General features: G+C 51.6%; 1 protein-coding gene across 1 annotated transcript in view; it reads left to right on the forward strand.

Moving 5' to 3' along the window:
* The window catches only part of LOC306917810 (echinoderm microtubule-associated protein-like 6), a gene marked incomplete at its 5' end in the record, with an annotated part of 68,171 nt that overhangs the window by 28,667 nt on the left and 24,504 nt on the right, over window positions 1-15,000 (forward strand). Inside the window, 11 exon segments of the mRNA XM_079530713.1 lie at window positions 1,903-2,082; window positions 4,746-5,013; window positions 6,131-6,254; window positions 6,493-6,507; window positions 7,186-7,261; window positions 7,739-7,868; window positions 8,922-9,020; window positions 11,558-11,731; window positions 12,536-12,744; window positions 13,210-13,367; window positions 14,483-14,597. Coding sequence (XP_079386839.1) covers window positions 1,903-2,082; window positions 4,746-5,013; window positions 6,131-6,254; window positions 6,493-6,507; window positions 7,186-7,261; window positions 7,739-7,868; window positions 8,922-9,020; window positions 11,558-11,731; window positions 12,536-12,744; window positions 13,210-13,367; window positions 14,483-14,597 — 1,548 coding nt within the window.

The raw sequence follows: 15,000 nt of genomic DNA on the forward strand, positions 1-15,000 counted from the left end.
GGCTATTGTTAGCTGCTACACAGACATTCACAACAACTTCCGTTCCGCCGGTAAAAGTGGTCCGGGCGCTATAAACGATGGGCACATTTAATTAATGGATTAAATAGGCCCGAGCCCTCACGGTGTTAATATCAGAATACTGAGAATACTGATACTTGATTTCAGCTGTTACAATTCCAAACCCGCTTTAATTACTTCATGACTTGTATTAAATTACTATAGTACTTAATGACTAGTATTAAAATGTTATTGTCTTTTTGTGTCCACTGTAGTTATGCTAACAGTTCATAAAGTTAACATAACTATAACTAAATGCAACATGAAATTCAATAAAAAGGTTACTTTTCCAGGATTCCAATTCAAAAATAGCAAAAAATTACTCACGTTTTCAATTCAAATATAGCAAAATGAGCTGATCTACAAACTCAAAATGCGTAGCATTGCGACGCATTTTGAGCTTGTAGATCGGCTTTTTTTGCTACGACGGTAATATGCACTGTGGCCCCTCTGGAGTGAGTGTGGAAATATATTGGCCCTCGCCATCGTCAAAGTTGCCCAGCACTGCCATAGAGTAAGACACAGTTACGACACTGAGGGGTCAGAAAAACATGAGCGCTCGAGCGCTGTCCATGCAGCCTGGATGGAGAGGGACAAGCTGTCCATGCAGCCTGGATGGAGAGGGACAAGCTGTCCATGCAGCCTGGATGGAGAGGGACAAGCTGTCCATGCAGCCTGGATGGAGAGGGACAAGCTGTCCATGCAGCCTGGATGGAGAGGGACAAGCTGTCCATGCAGCCTGGATGGAGAGGGACAAGCTGTCCATGCAGCCTGGATGGAGAGGGACAAGCTGTCCATGCAGCCTGGATGGAGAGGGACAAGCTGTCCATGCAGCCTGGATGGAGAGGGACAAGCTGTCCATGCAGCCTGGATGGAGAGGGACAAGCTGTCCATGCAGCCTGGATGGAGAGGGACAAGCTGGAGTTTGAAATACACTGTTTTCAACGAGGGCGGCGCAAATAAGAGCAATTGTAGGCATGTGTGAGAGACATGACAACTGTTTTAAAGTATTGTACAGTAACAACTATAAAGTCTCTGTGATGTTTATCTCTGTCTTATACTCTGACTTGACCTTGTAAGTCATTATACCATGATTAGTAGCCGTTGTCTTACCGAATACTGATGTTATTATATAATTTAACTCGGGGCTGGGCAACTTTGACGATGGCGAGGGCCAATATATTTCCACACTCACTCCAGAGGGGCCACAGTGCATATTACTGTCGTAGCAAAAATAGCCGATCTACAAGCTCAAAACGCGTCGCATTGCGACGCGTTTTGAGATTGTTTGAGATTATTTGTTTGAGATTATTTGAATTGAAAACCTGAATAATTTTTGAATTGGAATCTTGAAAAGTAACCTTTTATTGAATTTCAAATGCATGTAGTTATAGCTATGTTAACTTTATGAACTGTTAACATAACTACATTGGACACAAAAAGACAATAACATTAAGTACTAGTCATGAAGTAATAAAAGCGGGTTTGGAATTGTGACAGCTGAAATCAATGAAGGTGGGGGCCCACCCCTGATCAATGAAGGTGGGGGCCCACCCCTGATTTAACTAGGATTTAACTTATTATTATTATTATTATTATTATTATTATTATTATTATTATTATTATTATTATTATTATTATTATTATTATTATTATTATTATTATTATTATATCTTTTAGTTTATGTCTGTCTCATGTATGTCTGTCTGCCTGCGTGCCTGTGTGTGTGTGTGTGTGTGTGTGTGTGTGTGTGTGTGTGTGTGTGTGTGTGTGTGTGTGTGTGTGTGTGTGTGTGTGTGTGTGTGTGTGTGTGTGTGTGTGTGTGTGTGCGTATGCGTGCGCCAGTTGGAGAAGATCTCGTGGTGCACGTGGACTTGCGTGCTGGGCTCCGGCGTGGAGGGCATCTGGCCCGCCCACAGCGATGATGTCACGCACGTCAACGCCACGGCGCTCAGCGGGGACGGCGCGCTATTGGCTACCGCCGACGACCTGGGCTTCCTCAAGCTGTTCGGCTACCCGGTCCGGGTGAGTGACAGGTCCGGGTGAGTGACAGGCCAGGGGTGGACTGGCATGTGATGCCCAGTGGGCCGACTCTCTGGTGGCTCTGGTCGGCCCCCCTGGTGGCTCTGGTCAGCCCCTCTGGGGGCTCTGGTCGGCCCCTCTGGTGGCTCTGGTCGGCCCCCTCTGGGGGCTCTGGTCGGCCCCTCTGGTGGCTCTGGTCGGCCCCTCTGGTGGCTCTGCTCGGCCCCTCTGGGGGCTCTGGTCGGCCCCTCTGGTGGCTCTGGTCGGCCCCTCTGGTGGCTCTGGTCGGCCCCTCTGGTGGCTCTGGTCGGCCCCTCTGGTGGCTCTGGTCAGCCCCCCTGGTGGCTCTGCTCGGCCCCTCTGGGGGCTCTGGTCGGCCCCTCTGGTGGCTCTGGTCGGCCCCTCTGGTGGCTCTGGTCAGCCCCCCTGGTGGCTCTGGTCGGCCCCTCTGGTGGCTCTGGTCGGCCCCTCTGGTGGCTCTGGTCAGCCCCCCTGGTGGCTCTGCTCGGCCCCTCTGGGGGCTCTGCTCGGCCCCTCTGGTGGCTCTGGTCAGCCCCCCTGGTGGCTCTGCTCGGCCCCCCTGGTGGCTCTGCTCGGCCCCTCTGGGGGCTCTGGTCGGCCCCTCTGGGGGCTCTGGTCGGCCCCTCTGGGGGCTCTGGTCGGCCCCTCTGGGGGCTCTGGTCGGCCCCCCTGGTGGCTTTGGTCGGCCCCTCTGGTGGCTCTGGTCGGCCCCTCTGGTGGCTCTGGTCGGCCCCTCTGGTGGCTCTGGTCGGCCCCTCTGGTGGCTCTGGTCGGCCCCTCTGGGGGCTCTGGTCGGCCCCTCTGGGGGCTCTGGTCGGCCCCTCTGGGGGCTCTGGTCGGCCCCCCTGGTGGCTTTGGTCGGCCCCTCTGGTGGCTCTGGTCGGCCCCCCTGGTGGCTCTGCTCGGCCCCTCTGGGGGCTCTGGTCGGCCCCTCTGGGGGCTCTGGTCGGCCCCTCTGGTGGCTCTGGTCGGCCCCTCTGGTGGCTCTGGTCGGCCCCTCTGGTGGCTCTGGTCGGCCCCTCTGGGGGCTCTGCTCGGCCCCTCTGGGGGCTCTGGTCGGCCCCTCTGGTGGGCCGCCCCTCTGGTGGCTCTGGTTGGCCCCTCTGGGGGCTCTGGTCGGCCCCTCTGGTGGCTCTGGTCGGCCCCTCTGGGGGCTCTGGTCGGCCCCTCTGGTGGCTCTGGTCGGCCCCTCTGGTGGCTCTGGTCGGCCCCTCTGGGGGCTCTGGTCGGCCCCTCTGGTGGCTCTGGTCGGCCCCTCTGGTGGCTCTGGTCGGCCCCTCTGGTGGCTTTGGTCGGCCCCTCTGGTGGCTCTGGTCGGCCCCTCTGGTGGCTCTGGTCGGCCCCTCTGGTGGCTCTGGTCGGCCCCTCTGGTGGCTCTGGTCGGCCCCTCTGGGGGCTCTGGTCGGCCCCTCTGGTGGCTCTGGTCGGCCCCTCTGGTGGCTCTGGTCGGCCCCTCTGGGGGCTCTGGTCGGCCCCTCTGGTGGCTCTGGTCGGCCCCTCTGGTGGCTCTGGTCGGCCCCTCTGGTGGCTTTGGTCGGCCCCTCTGGTGGCTCTGGTCGGCCCCTCTGGGGGCTCTGGTCGGCCCCTCTGGTGGCTCTGGTCGGCCCCTCTGGTGGCTCTGGTCGGCCCCTCTGGTGGCTCTGGTCGGCCCCTCTGGGGGCTCTGGTCGGCCCCTCTGGTGGCTCTGGTCGGCCCCTCTGGGGGCTCTGGTCGGCCCCTCTGGGGGCTCTGGTCGGCCCCTCTGGTGGCTCTGGTCGGCCCCTCTGGGGGCTCTGGTCGGCCCCTCTGGGGGCTCTGGTCGGCCCCTCTGGTGGCTCTGGTCGGCCCCTCTGGTGGCTCTGGTCGGCCCCTCTGGGGGCTCTGGTCGGCCCCTCTGGTGGCTCTGGTCGGCCCCTCTGGTGGCTCTGGTCGGCCCCTCTGGTGGCTCTGGTCGGCCCCTCTGGTATAAGGCTGTCCCCGAACATTCGGGCGTTCGAACGTTCGCACTTTAGAGTTGGCACTCGAATCTCAATTAATGGGCTTTTACCATTCGTTTTTTGTTTTGTTTTTTTCCTTTTTTTAACTCGAAAACATATCTCGGCGAGAATGCGATATGCATAATAAGAGTACTATGTTCATGTTGTGTTTACATGTTACATGTTTAGATGTTATTAATAATCAGGGGGCACACAACCGATGCGTCAGTGCATACGTACGTTGTCAAAATGTTTTCTGCGCGGTAGATCAAGGGCATGCAAGGCGCATTTGCACACCAACAGCTGAGACAGTTGGGGACAGTTGAGGGTGGGCCCTCTGGTGGGCCCACCCTCTGGTGGGCCGGTCTGGACCAAATGTGAAATGAGTGGTCCGTTGGTTGCGTATCATTCTATGTTGTGCTGTAAATGTGGTGCTGTTGAGTCCAGTTACAGGTTTAATGTTTGTCTTTAGTTCAAAGTTTGTTTTAGTAGACGCCATTGACAATGACGGGGAAATGTACATAATAATGTGTCGTTACGTTAATGTCTATCTCTCTATCTCTATCTCTATCTCTATCTCTATCTCTATCTCTATCTCTATCTCTCTCTCTCTCTCTCTCTCTCTCTCTCTCTCTCTCTCTCTCTCTCTCTCTCTCTCTCTCTCTCTCTCTCTCTCTCTCTCTCCCTCAGGGGCAGTATGCTAGGTTCAGGCGCTACGCGGGTCACGGTGGTCATGTGACCAACGTGCGCTGGTCGAGCGACGACGCCATGCTGCTGTCGGTGGGCGGGGCCGACACCGCCCTGATGGTGTGGCGGCGGGAGCGAGGGGGCGTGGCCCCGGAGGGGGAGGAGGAGACTCCGGACGACAGGCCGACGCCCCCTCCTCCGCCAAGCCCCTCCCCTCCTCCGCCGGCAGACAGCGACGACTCGGACGATGACGACACCGAGGAGGACGGAGGTGTGTGCGTGTGTGTGTGCGTGCGTGCGTGCGTGCGTGCGTGCGTGCGTTACAACATTTCTCGCCGATATTGTCTATTGATGTTTTTTGAGGGGTGCTAGCCCCTCCTATATTCACCTATTAGTGTAGATTTTCGTCCAACACAAACATTAAATTCCCTTTGAAAATGAATGGATGATGTCTGATGACAAGAGCGCCCCTCACTTCACACGGGTGTTGATGATAAAACCGCCTGGCCGCCAGGATTAATTTATCTATCTATCGCGCATTTCCAAGGTTTTATCGCGCGCAACCCTTATTTTGAAGAGCCAAATATCCATGACCGGATGTCACAATGACAAAATGCTGTGTGTTGTGTCTTCACCGGGTTGTTGTTCTCTGGGTCGGTGGTGGAAAAGCCCGGCCGCGAGTATCACAGCGCCTGCTACAGGCCGTTGAAAAACCTTGTTTTCACCAGAAACGACGTTCATTGCGCCGATTTGGAGATACGGGCCTTTGAAAGCAGCACATAGAGTGCTAGTGGATGCGCGCGCATCTTCAAACTGTCACACTTTGACTGTTATGCTAACGAGCGGCAGCTAACGATTTGATTCGGATCAAAACATGGATTAAAGAATATAAACCCTGGAAAACGTAGGCTACGGTTCTGGCGGGCTAGACGATTAAATTAACCCTACGGTTACTACGGTCCTGGCGGGCTCCGTGTTAATATCTCGGGTTCTATTTCCAAGGCTGCGTTTTGGATCAAATCAAGCTTGATCTGCAGCTCATCTCTATAAACGATATGATTATCTGGTTACAAAACGTATGCTTTGGCTGAATTGCATAACATTCGCGGGACCCGTTACATAGCGAACATTCACTTCCTGTTTCTCCGTTTCCCAGAGAAACGTCTTCCGAAATAAGACGGTTAACATTAGAGCGAACTATGAGTATCAATTCTGCCACCAGATGGCGGTGGTGTCGTAAACATATCCGTACATGAACAAAATGTGACAGTGCTACGTTTGTGTGTGTGTGTGTGTGTGTGTGTGCGTGTGCGTGTGTGTGCGCGCGCGCGCGTGTGCGTGCGTGCGTGCGTGCGTGCGTGCGTGCATGCGTGTGTGCGTGCGCCTAGGTTACGACAGTGATGTCGCCGGGGAGAAGCGGTCAGATTACAGCAGTAGGATGTGTGCTGTCAGCATCAGAAACATGACTGGAACCAAACCACACCTACAACACACACACACTGCAGAGGACAGGTGCACGCACACACACACACACACACACGCATGTACGCACGCACGCATGTGCACAACACACAAACACCTGTTGTCCTGAATGTGAAAGCTGTCTTAATGACGTGTCTTCTTGTGTTTTCCCTCCCCTTTACCTCCCCTCCCCCCCCCCCCCCCTCCCCTTCACTTCCCCCCCCCCCCCCCCCCCCCCCCCCCTCCCCTTTATCTCTCCTCCCTCCTCCCCTTTACCTCTGGAGTAAAGTCAGGGAATCATGAAGTAAGTAATTTAAATGAAGTCATTAAAACTACACCTAACCCTAACCATAACCCTCATTAAAACTACACCTAACCCTAACCCTACCCTCAGTAAAACTAAACGCAGTGTCTGAGGGCGTTTCCAAGAACCCTGAAGAACCACAGAATCCTCTGAAGGTCCCATGCTCGCTCCTATATGAATAGAGACGGCACCCGGAGGAACCCCTGAGGCGAAATGGACATAGTGGCCGAATTAGGTATTGCAGCGCTGGGCCAAACACATGAACGCGCTGGTCCGTTGACTATCATTGCGCACGTTCAGGATGACACGTGAACGTTGTTTCATACGTGAACGCACGTACTCTAAGGCTCGCTCATAGACATATATAAAGGCTAGATGCATGGTCCAGTGCATTGTGGGATGTGTAGTTATATGTACTCTACTCTACTCTGACCTTGCAGATCTGCTACTTTGTCTGTCTGTCTGCATGCCTGTCTGTCTGCATGCCTGTCTGTCTGCATGTCTATCTGCCTGTCTGTCTGCCTGTCTATCTGTCTATCTGTCTATCTGCCTGTCTGTCTGCCTGTCTATCGGACTATCTGTCTGTCTGTCTGCCTGTCTATCTGTCTATCTGCCTGTCTGTCTGTCTGCCTGTCTATCGGACTATCTGTCTGTCTGTCTGCCTGTCTGTCCCTCCAGACCTCCCGTCAGTAGAATGCCTCCTCGTCCTGACATACTGCAGAGAAACAACCTCTCTAAGAAGAAACCAGTGGAGGTCTGTCTGTCTGTCTGTCTGTCTGTCTGTCTGTCCGTCTGTCTGTCTGTCTGTCTGTCTGTCTGTCTGTCTGTCTGTCTGTCTGTCTGTCTGCCTGCCTGCCTGCCTGCCTGTCTGTCTGTCTGTCTGTCTGTCTGTCTGTCTGTCTGTCTGTCTGTCTGTCTGTCTGTCTGTCTGTCTGTCTGTCTGTCTGTCTGTCTGTCTGTCTGTCTGTCTGTCTGTCTGTCTGTCTGTCTGTCTGTCTGTCTGTCTGTCTGTCTGTCTGTCTGTCTGTCTGCCTGTCTGTCTGCCTGTCTATCGGACTATCTGCCTGCCTGCCTGCCTGCCTGCCTGCCTGCCTGCCTGTCTGTCTGTGCTATTACTCATTGTGTAATTCCCACGTGTAGCAGAGTGGTTCACAGCTCCCCCCCCCCCCCCCCCCCCTTTCTCCTCTCCTCTCCTCTCCTCTCCTCTCCTCTCCTCTCCTCTCCTCTCCAGGACTTGGTGTTGGACCACGTGTTTGGTTTCCGTGGCTACGACTGTCGTAACAACCTGCACTACCTTAACGACGGCGCCGACATCGTTTACCACACAGCTGCTATGGCTGTCGTGCACAGCCTCAGCACAGGTACACACACACACCAGACACAGGGCCCTATTTTGCGTGTCTTAAGTACCAGGTCTTATGACTTAACTTCAAACCTGGAGGCGTGGCCAATGCTGTTTGGCTATTTTGAGTGGCCAAATCACATTGGTCCATGTCTCAAGTTAGGTCCCGAGTGGAATAGTAAGAGAGTGGCGACACACGTTGATCTCGCCGCAAAGCGCGGTGCCTATGGGCTATAGTTCCAAACATTGGAACTATCCCATTGAGACAAAGTGCGGTGCCTATGGGCTATAGTTCCAAACATTGGAACTATCCCATTGAGACAAAGCGGGTGCCTATTGGACTATAGTTCCAAACATTGGAACTATCCCATTGAGACAAAGTGCGGTGCCTATGGGCTATAGTTCCAAACATTGGAACTATCCCATTGAGACAAAGTGCGGTGCCTATGGGCTATAGTTCCAAACATTGGAACTATCCCATTGAGACAAAGCGGGTGCCTATTGGACTATAGTTCCAAACATTGGAACTATCCCATTGAGACAAAGTGCGGTGCCTATGGGCTATAGTTCCAAACATTGGAACTATCCCATTGAGACAAAGTGCGGTGCCTATGGGCTATAGTTCCAAACATTGGAACTATCCCATTGAGACAAAGCGGGTGCCTATTGGGCTATAGTTCCAAACATTGGAACTATCCCATTGAGACAAAGCGGGTGCCTATTGGGCTATAGTTCCAAACATTGGAACTATCCCATTGAGACAAAGTGCGGTGCCTATGGGTTATAGTTCCAAACATTGGAACTATCCCATTGAGACAGTGCGGTGCCTATGGGCTATAGTTCCAAACATTGGAACTATCCCATTGAGATAGAATGAGCACTTCCGCATTCCATTTTGTTAAAAAAGTCCCCCCATTCTGTGTTTCCTAGAACTGAAGGTCTGGGAAAAAAACAGTAACAATTATGAAGTACGTCTTTGTGATGTCACTGAGATGTAGGCTAATGTGTTGCAGTACCCTTTCTTCACCGCCAGGGTGTATTAAACCCTGCAGTACCTTTTCCTCACCACCAGGGTGCCAGAGCTTCTACGCGGAACACACCGACGACATCCTGTGTCTGACTGTCAATCAACACCCCAAATACAAGAACGTCATCGCTACGGGACAGATAGGTGTGTGTGTGTGTGTGTGTGTGTGTGTGTGTGTGTGTGTGTGTGTGTGTGTGTGTGTGTGTGTGTGTGTGTGTGTGTGTGTGTGCGTGTGCGCGTGCGTGCGTGCGTGCGTGCTTCAGTCCAATGGCGGCTCTCCTACATAGACTTCTGCCCCCTCAATGTCGTAACTCTTCTATTAGATGGCCCTGGGCACGCCTGGTCATATGTGCAATATGATATGAGATGTATGCTCTGGTTTCCATAATCTGCTATAGGGACATCATAGATCCACTGTCCTTACCGTATATATATTTCTCTCTGTGTGTAATAAGCTCTAGAATGTATGTGTAATACTGCGCTGTGTTTATGGTATCGGCACCTGCGACTCCATGGATCCTCACCCAGCACCCCAAGGTTTACTTTAGATGGATCCTCACCCAGCACCCCAAGGTTTACTTTAGACTCCATGGATCCTCACCCAGCACCCCAAGGTTTACTTTAGACTCCATGGATCCTCACCCAGCACCCCAAGGTTTACTTTAGATGGATCCTCACCCAGCACCCCAAGGTTTACTTTAGATGGATCCTCACCCAGCACCCCAAGGTTTACTTTAGACTCCATGGATCCTCACCCAGCACCCCAAGGTTTACTTTAGACTCCATGGATCCACACCCAGCACTGAAGGTTTACTTTAGACTCCATGGATCCTCACCCAGCACCCCAAGGTTTACTTTAGACTCCATGGATCCTCACCCAGCAGCCCAAGGTTTACTTTAGACTCCATGGATCCTCACCCAGCACCCCAAGGTTTACTTTAGATGGATCCTCACCCAGCACCCCAAGGTTTACTTTAGACTCCATGGATCCTCACCCAGCACCCCAAGGTTTACTTTAGACTCCATGGATCCTCACCCAGCACCCCAAGGTTTACTTTAGACTCCATGGATCCTCACCCAGCACCCCAAGGTTTACTTTAGACTCCATGGATCCTCACCCAGCACCCCAAGGTTTACTTTAGACTCCATGGATCCTCACCCAGCACCCCAAGGTTTACTTTAGACTCCATGGATCCTCACCCAGCACCCCAAGGTTTACTTTAGACTCCATGGATCCACACCCAGCACTGAAGGTTTACTTTAGACTCCATGGATCCTCACCCAGCACCCCAAGGTTTACTTTAGACTCCATGGATCCTCACCCAGCACCCCAAGGTTTACTTTAGACTCCATGGATCCTCACCCAGCACCACAAGGTTTACTTTAGATGGATCCTCACCCAGCACCCCAAGGTTTACTTTAGACTCCATGGATCCTCACCCAGCACCGCAAGGTTTACTTTAGACTCCATGGATCCTCACCTAGCACCCCAAGGTTTACTTTAGACTCCATTGATCCTCACCCAGCAACCTAAGGTTTACTTTAGATGGATCCTCACCCAGCACCCCAAGGTTTACTTTAGACTCCATGGATCCTCACCCAGCACCCCAAGGTTTACTTTAGACTCCATGGATCCTCACCCAGCACTGCAAGGTTTACTTTAGACTCCATGGATCCTCACCCAGCACCCCAAGGTTTACTTTAGACTCCATGGATCCTCACCCAGCACCCCAAGGTTTACTTTAGACTCCATGGATCCTCACCCAGCACCCCAAGGTTTACTTTAGACTCCATGGATCCTCACCCAGCACCCCAAGGTTTACTTTAGACTCCATGGATCCTCACCCAGCACCACAAGGTTTACTTTAGACTCCATGGATCCTCACCCAGCACCCCAAGGTTTACTTTAGACTCCATGGATCCTCACCCAGCACCCCAAGGTTTACTTTAGACTCCATGGATCCTCACCCAGCACCCCAAGGTTTACTTTAGACTCCATGGATCCTCACCCAGCACCCCAAGGTTTACTTTAGACTCCATGGAACCTCACCCAGCACCCCAAGGTTTACTTTAGATGGATCCTCACCCAGCACCCCAAGGTTTACTTTAGATGGATCCTCACCCAGCACCCCAAGGTTTACTTTAGACTCCATGGATCCTCACCCAGCACCCCAAGGTTTACTTTAGACTCCATGGATCCTCACCCAGCACCCCAAGGTTTACTTTAGACTCCATGGATCCTCACCCAGCACCCCAATGTTTACTTTAGATGGATCCTCACCCAGCACCCCAAGGTTTACTTTAGATGGATCCTCACCCAGCACCACAAGGTTTACTTTAGACTCCATGGATCCTCACCCAGCACCCCAAGCTTTACTTTAGACTCCATGGATCCTCACCCAGCACCCCAAGGTTTACTTTAGACTCCATGGATCCTCACCCAGCACCCCAAGGTTTACTTTAGATGGTCCCTCACCCAGCACCGCAAGGGTTACTGTAGATGGAGACTTCTAGAGGCCTTAGAGATGGTCGCCCTTTAAATCACAACAGCTGTCTGTCTGTCTGTCTGTCTGTCTGTCTGTCTGTCTGTCTGTCTGTCTGTCTGTCTGTCTGTCTGTCTGTCTGTCTGCGTGCGTGCGTGCGTGCGTGCGTGCGTGCGTGCGTGCGTGCGTGCGTGTCAGGCACCCCTCCGTCCATCCACGTGTGGGACGCGGCCAGCAAGCAGACCCTGTCCGTCCTGCGCTGTCCTCACGCTGTGGGCGTCGGCTACGTACACTTCAGCGCCACCGGGAAACTGCTGCTGTCTGTGGGGGTGGAGCCTGGACACTGTGTGTGTGTGTGGAGGTGGCAGGAGGGTAAGTAGGTGGTGGAGCCTGGACACTGGGGGGGGGGGGGGGGGGTGCGTGTGCGTGTGCGTGTGTGTGTGTGTGTGTGAAGAAACGAAAGAGATGCAGGCAAATACAAGTAGTAGCAATAACAATAATGAATGTAATTGTGTAGGATTTAGGTTTATTTATTTAGCACGTAGTACAAAATATAGACAATACATATCAAAGAACAAAAATACAATGCAAGGAAGGGAAGAAGCCAGCTGGCTTATTTGGAATCCTCTCCTGTATGGAAGAGGTCATTGATTTAAAACAGATTAAAAGTTCATTTAAGAACAATACAAAAGTCTACAAGTTTGGCAAAGGGGGGCAGCTGTGCAATAAAGAAATAAAAAACACAGACTGCACAAAAAAGGGAAATAAACAATACAACAACAAACACACAAAAGAAAATATAACACATCAAAGTAAATCATGTAATCTACAGAGAGGAAGAAATAAGATATTTCTTTAGATGTTTTTTGAATATTGGCCTAAGGATAATGAGGATTTAAGTGAATCATCTAGGGTATTCTCATAGATGAGGGCCTCTAAATTTGATGAAAGATTGATGTTTGGAAGTGCGACAAAAAGGTAATTCAAAATCATCTCTTTGCCTTGTGGGGTAGGAGTGAATGTCAGAAGTAACCCGGAAAAAATTGTGAATAATAGCAATGTTGGATAATAATAATAATATATAATGTATAAGAATATTAAGATATACATATAGTGCAAAGAGCCTATTCAATCTCTCTCTCCCCACCCCCCCCCCCCCCCCCCCCCCCACTGCAGGCAGCAAGGCGGCCAGCAGGGGCCGCCACCCAGACAGGGTGTTCGTGGTGGAGTTCCGTCCGGACTCGGACAGCCATTTTGTGTCCGTGGGGATCAAACACGTGAGGTTCTGGAGCGTGGCGGGAGGCTCCCTGCTGCAGCGCCGCGGCAGCGTGGCCGCCCTGGAGGACGCCCGCGCCCAGACCATGCTGTCGGTGGCCTTCGGAGCTGTGAGTTTCAGCACTGGTGGACGTTAGGGCATTAAGCAACTATAGGTGCTATATGTTTACATAAAAAACTATAAGACTACATAAACTGCCATCTAAGTCTACATAAAATGCTGTCTAAGTTACATAAGTTGAGCCTTTGCATACGCCGGTAGGAGGTCGATGCTAGGGCAAGTACTAAGGCAAGTGCTACGGGCTAAAATGGAGTCTGACGAGGTGCGTTTTCAGACTGCGGCGGAAGATTTGGGAGTGAATCTGTAGTTCTGACTGCAATGGGACGTGCATTCCATAGTTTTGGAGCCAGAAGGGAGAAGAGTTTGGGAGGTGTGGAAGTAAATCCCTAGGTAAGTGAATCGTCCCACCCCTAATGTATGTGTGTCTTGTGTGCGTACGTGCGTGCGTGCGTGTGTGTGTGTGCGTACGTGCGGTACGTGGGTACGGTACGTGTGTACACGTGCGTGTGTGTAGAACAACCTGACCTTCACGGGCTCCATCAGCGGAGACGTGTACGTGTGGAGGGACCACGGCCTGCAGCGTGTGGTGGCCAAGGCTCACACCGGACCCGTGTTCTGCATGTACACCACGCTGAGAGACGGACTCATCGTCACCGGGGGCAAGGAGAGACCGTGAGTCACTGTGGCGCGTTACAACCTTAGAGTATATATTAATAGAGATGGACTCATCGTCACCGGGGGCAAGGAGAGACCGTGAGTCACTGTGGCGCGTTACAACCTTAGAGTATATATTAATAGAGACGGACTCATCGTCACCGGGGGCAAGGAGAGACCGTGAGTCACTGTGGCGCGTTACAACCTTAGAGTATATATTAATAGAGACGGACTCATCGTCACCGGGGGCAAGGAGAGACCGTGAGTCACTGTGGCGTGTTACAACCTTACAGTATATATTAACCCATTCTGGGCGGGAACCCCTTTTGGTGTTTCAAGCATTCTGTTATACTTTAGCTATTGAAAAATACCAGATCTACAAGTTCATAGCGCGCCACCGAGTGGACCCCAACAACTATATGTAATTGGCGTCCACCCCATCTGAAAATATGTTGTTCCAGGGACCTCCCCAGAAGCAAAGATTTGAGTTAAAATGTTCACTCTGAAATAATATATATTCAAAGATTTGAGGCACATTTTCACGATTTTTCAAAAATAGCAGACCTACAAGCTCGTAGCGCGGCACTCGGTGCCATGCTATGAGCTTGTAGATTTGCTATTTTTCAATAGCTAAAGCATAACATAATGCTTAAACACCAAAAGGGGTTCTCGCCCAGAATGGGTTAAGAGGTGACCGGTTAGTGGAAATCAGGGGCACTAATATATTACAGTCTAACTCATGTTGATTAGGTGATGTAATGGTGATGTAAAACAAACAGTGCCAACACAAACTTCAAACGCCATTTCAAAATAAAGAGACAATATGACGTAATGAGGCACATTATGACGTACATTTTCCCTTCATTGTCAATGGCGTTTACAAAACAAACAGTGAACTAAAGATAAAGATTAAACCTGTATATAGGAGGGGCTATAGTGCCCTTCAAAAACAGAGATGTGTGACGTCATAATTGTAGTTTTCGGTGGTCACCTCTTCACCGTAAAACTGGACTCTATGAATAGGCCTTTAGTCTGTGACCGTGAGTCCCCATGCAGTGTTTTGGTTTGTTCTGACACTGTGTGTGTGTGTGTGTGTGCGTCTGTGTATGCGTGTGTGCGTGTACGCCTGTCAGGACCAAGGAGGGAGGAGCGGTGAAGCTGTGGGATCAGGAGATGACTCGCTGCAGAGCCTTTCAGTTGGACACCGGAAGACCCGTGGAGTGTGTTCGCTCTGTGTGCAGAGTAAAGGTGTGTGCGTGTGTGTGCGTGTGTGTGTGTGTGTGTGTGTGTGTGTGTGTGTGTGTGTGTGTGTGTGTGTGTGTGTGTGTGTGTGTGTGTGTGTGTGTGTGTGTGTGTGTGTGTGTGTGTGTGTGTGTGTGTGTGTGTGTGTGTCATTAAGCAACTAGGTGCTATATGTTTAATATATTTGAGTCTTCATTAATTACTGTTAAATTTACAGAAATGTGATTAATCCATTTTGACCCGACATCGAAATTTAATAAAGATCTTCTAAATCATGACAGTTTTCTGAAATACCTATGTTTCTATATAACGCCAGGGCTCCACCGGACGCGTTGCGTCTCCGTCGCGTGCGTCAAAAAACGCACCGGTTCAATTTGAATGCACGCGTCGCGTCTCCGTCAACGCAACG

Source organism: Electrona antarctica (assembly GCF_951216825.1).
Source record: "Electrona antarctica genome assembly, contig: scaffold_186, whole genome shotgun sequence".
Taxonomy (NCBI): Eukaryota; Metazoa; Chordata; class Actinopteri; order Myctophiformes; family Myctophidae; genus Electrona; species Electrona antarctica.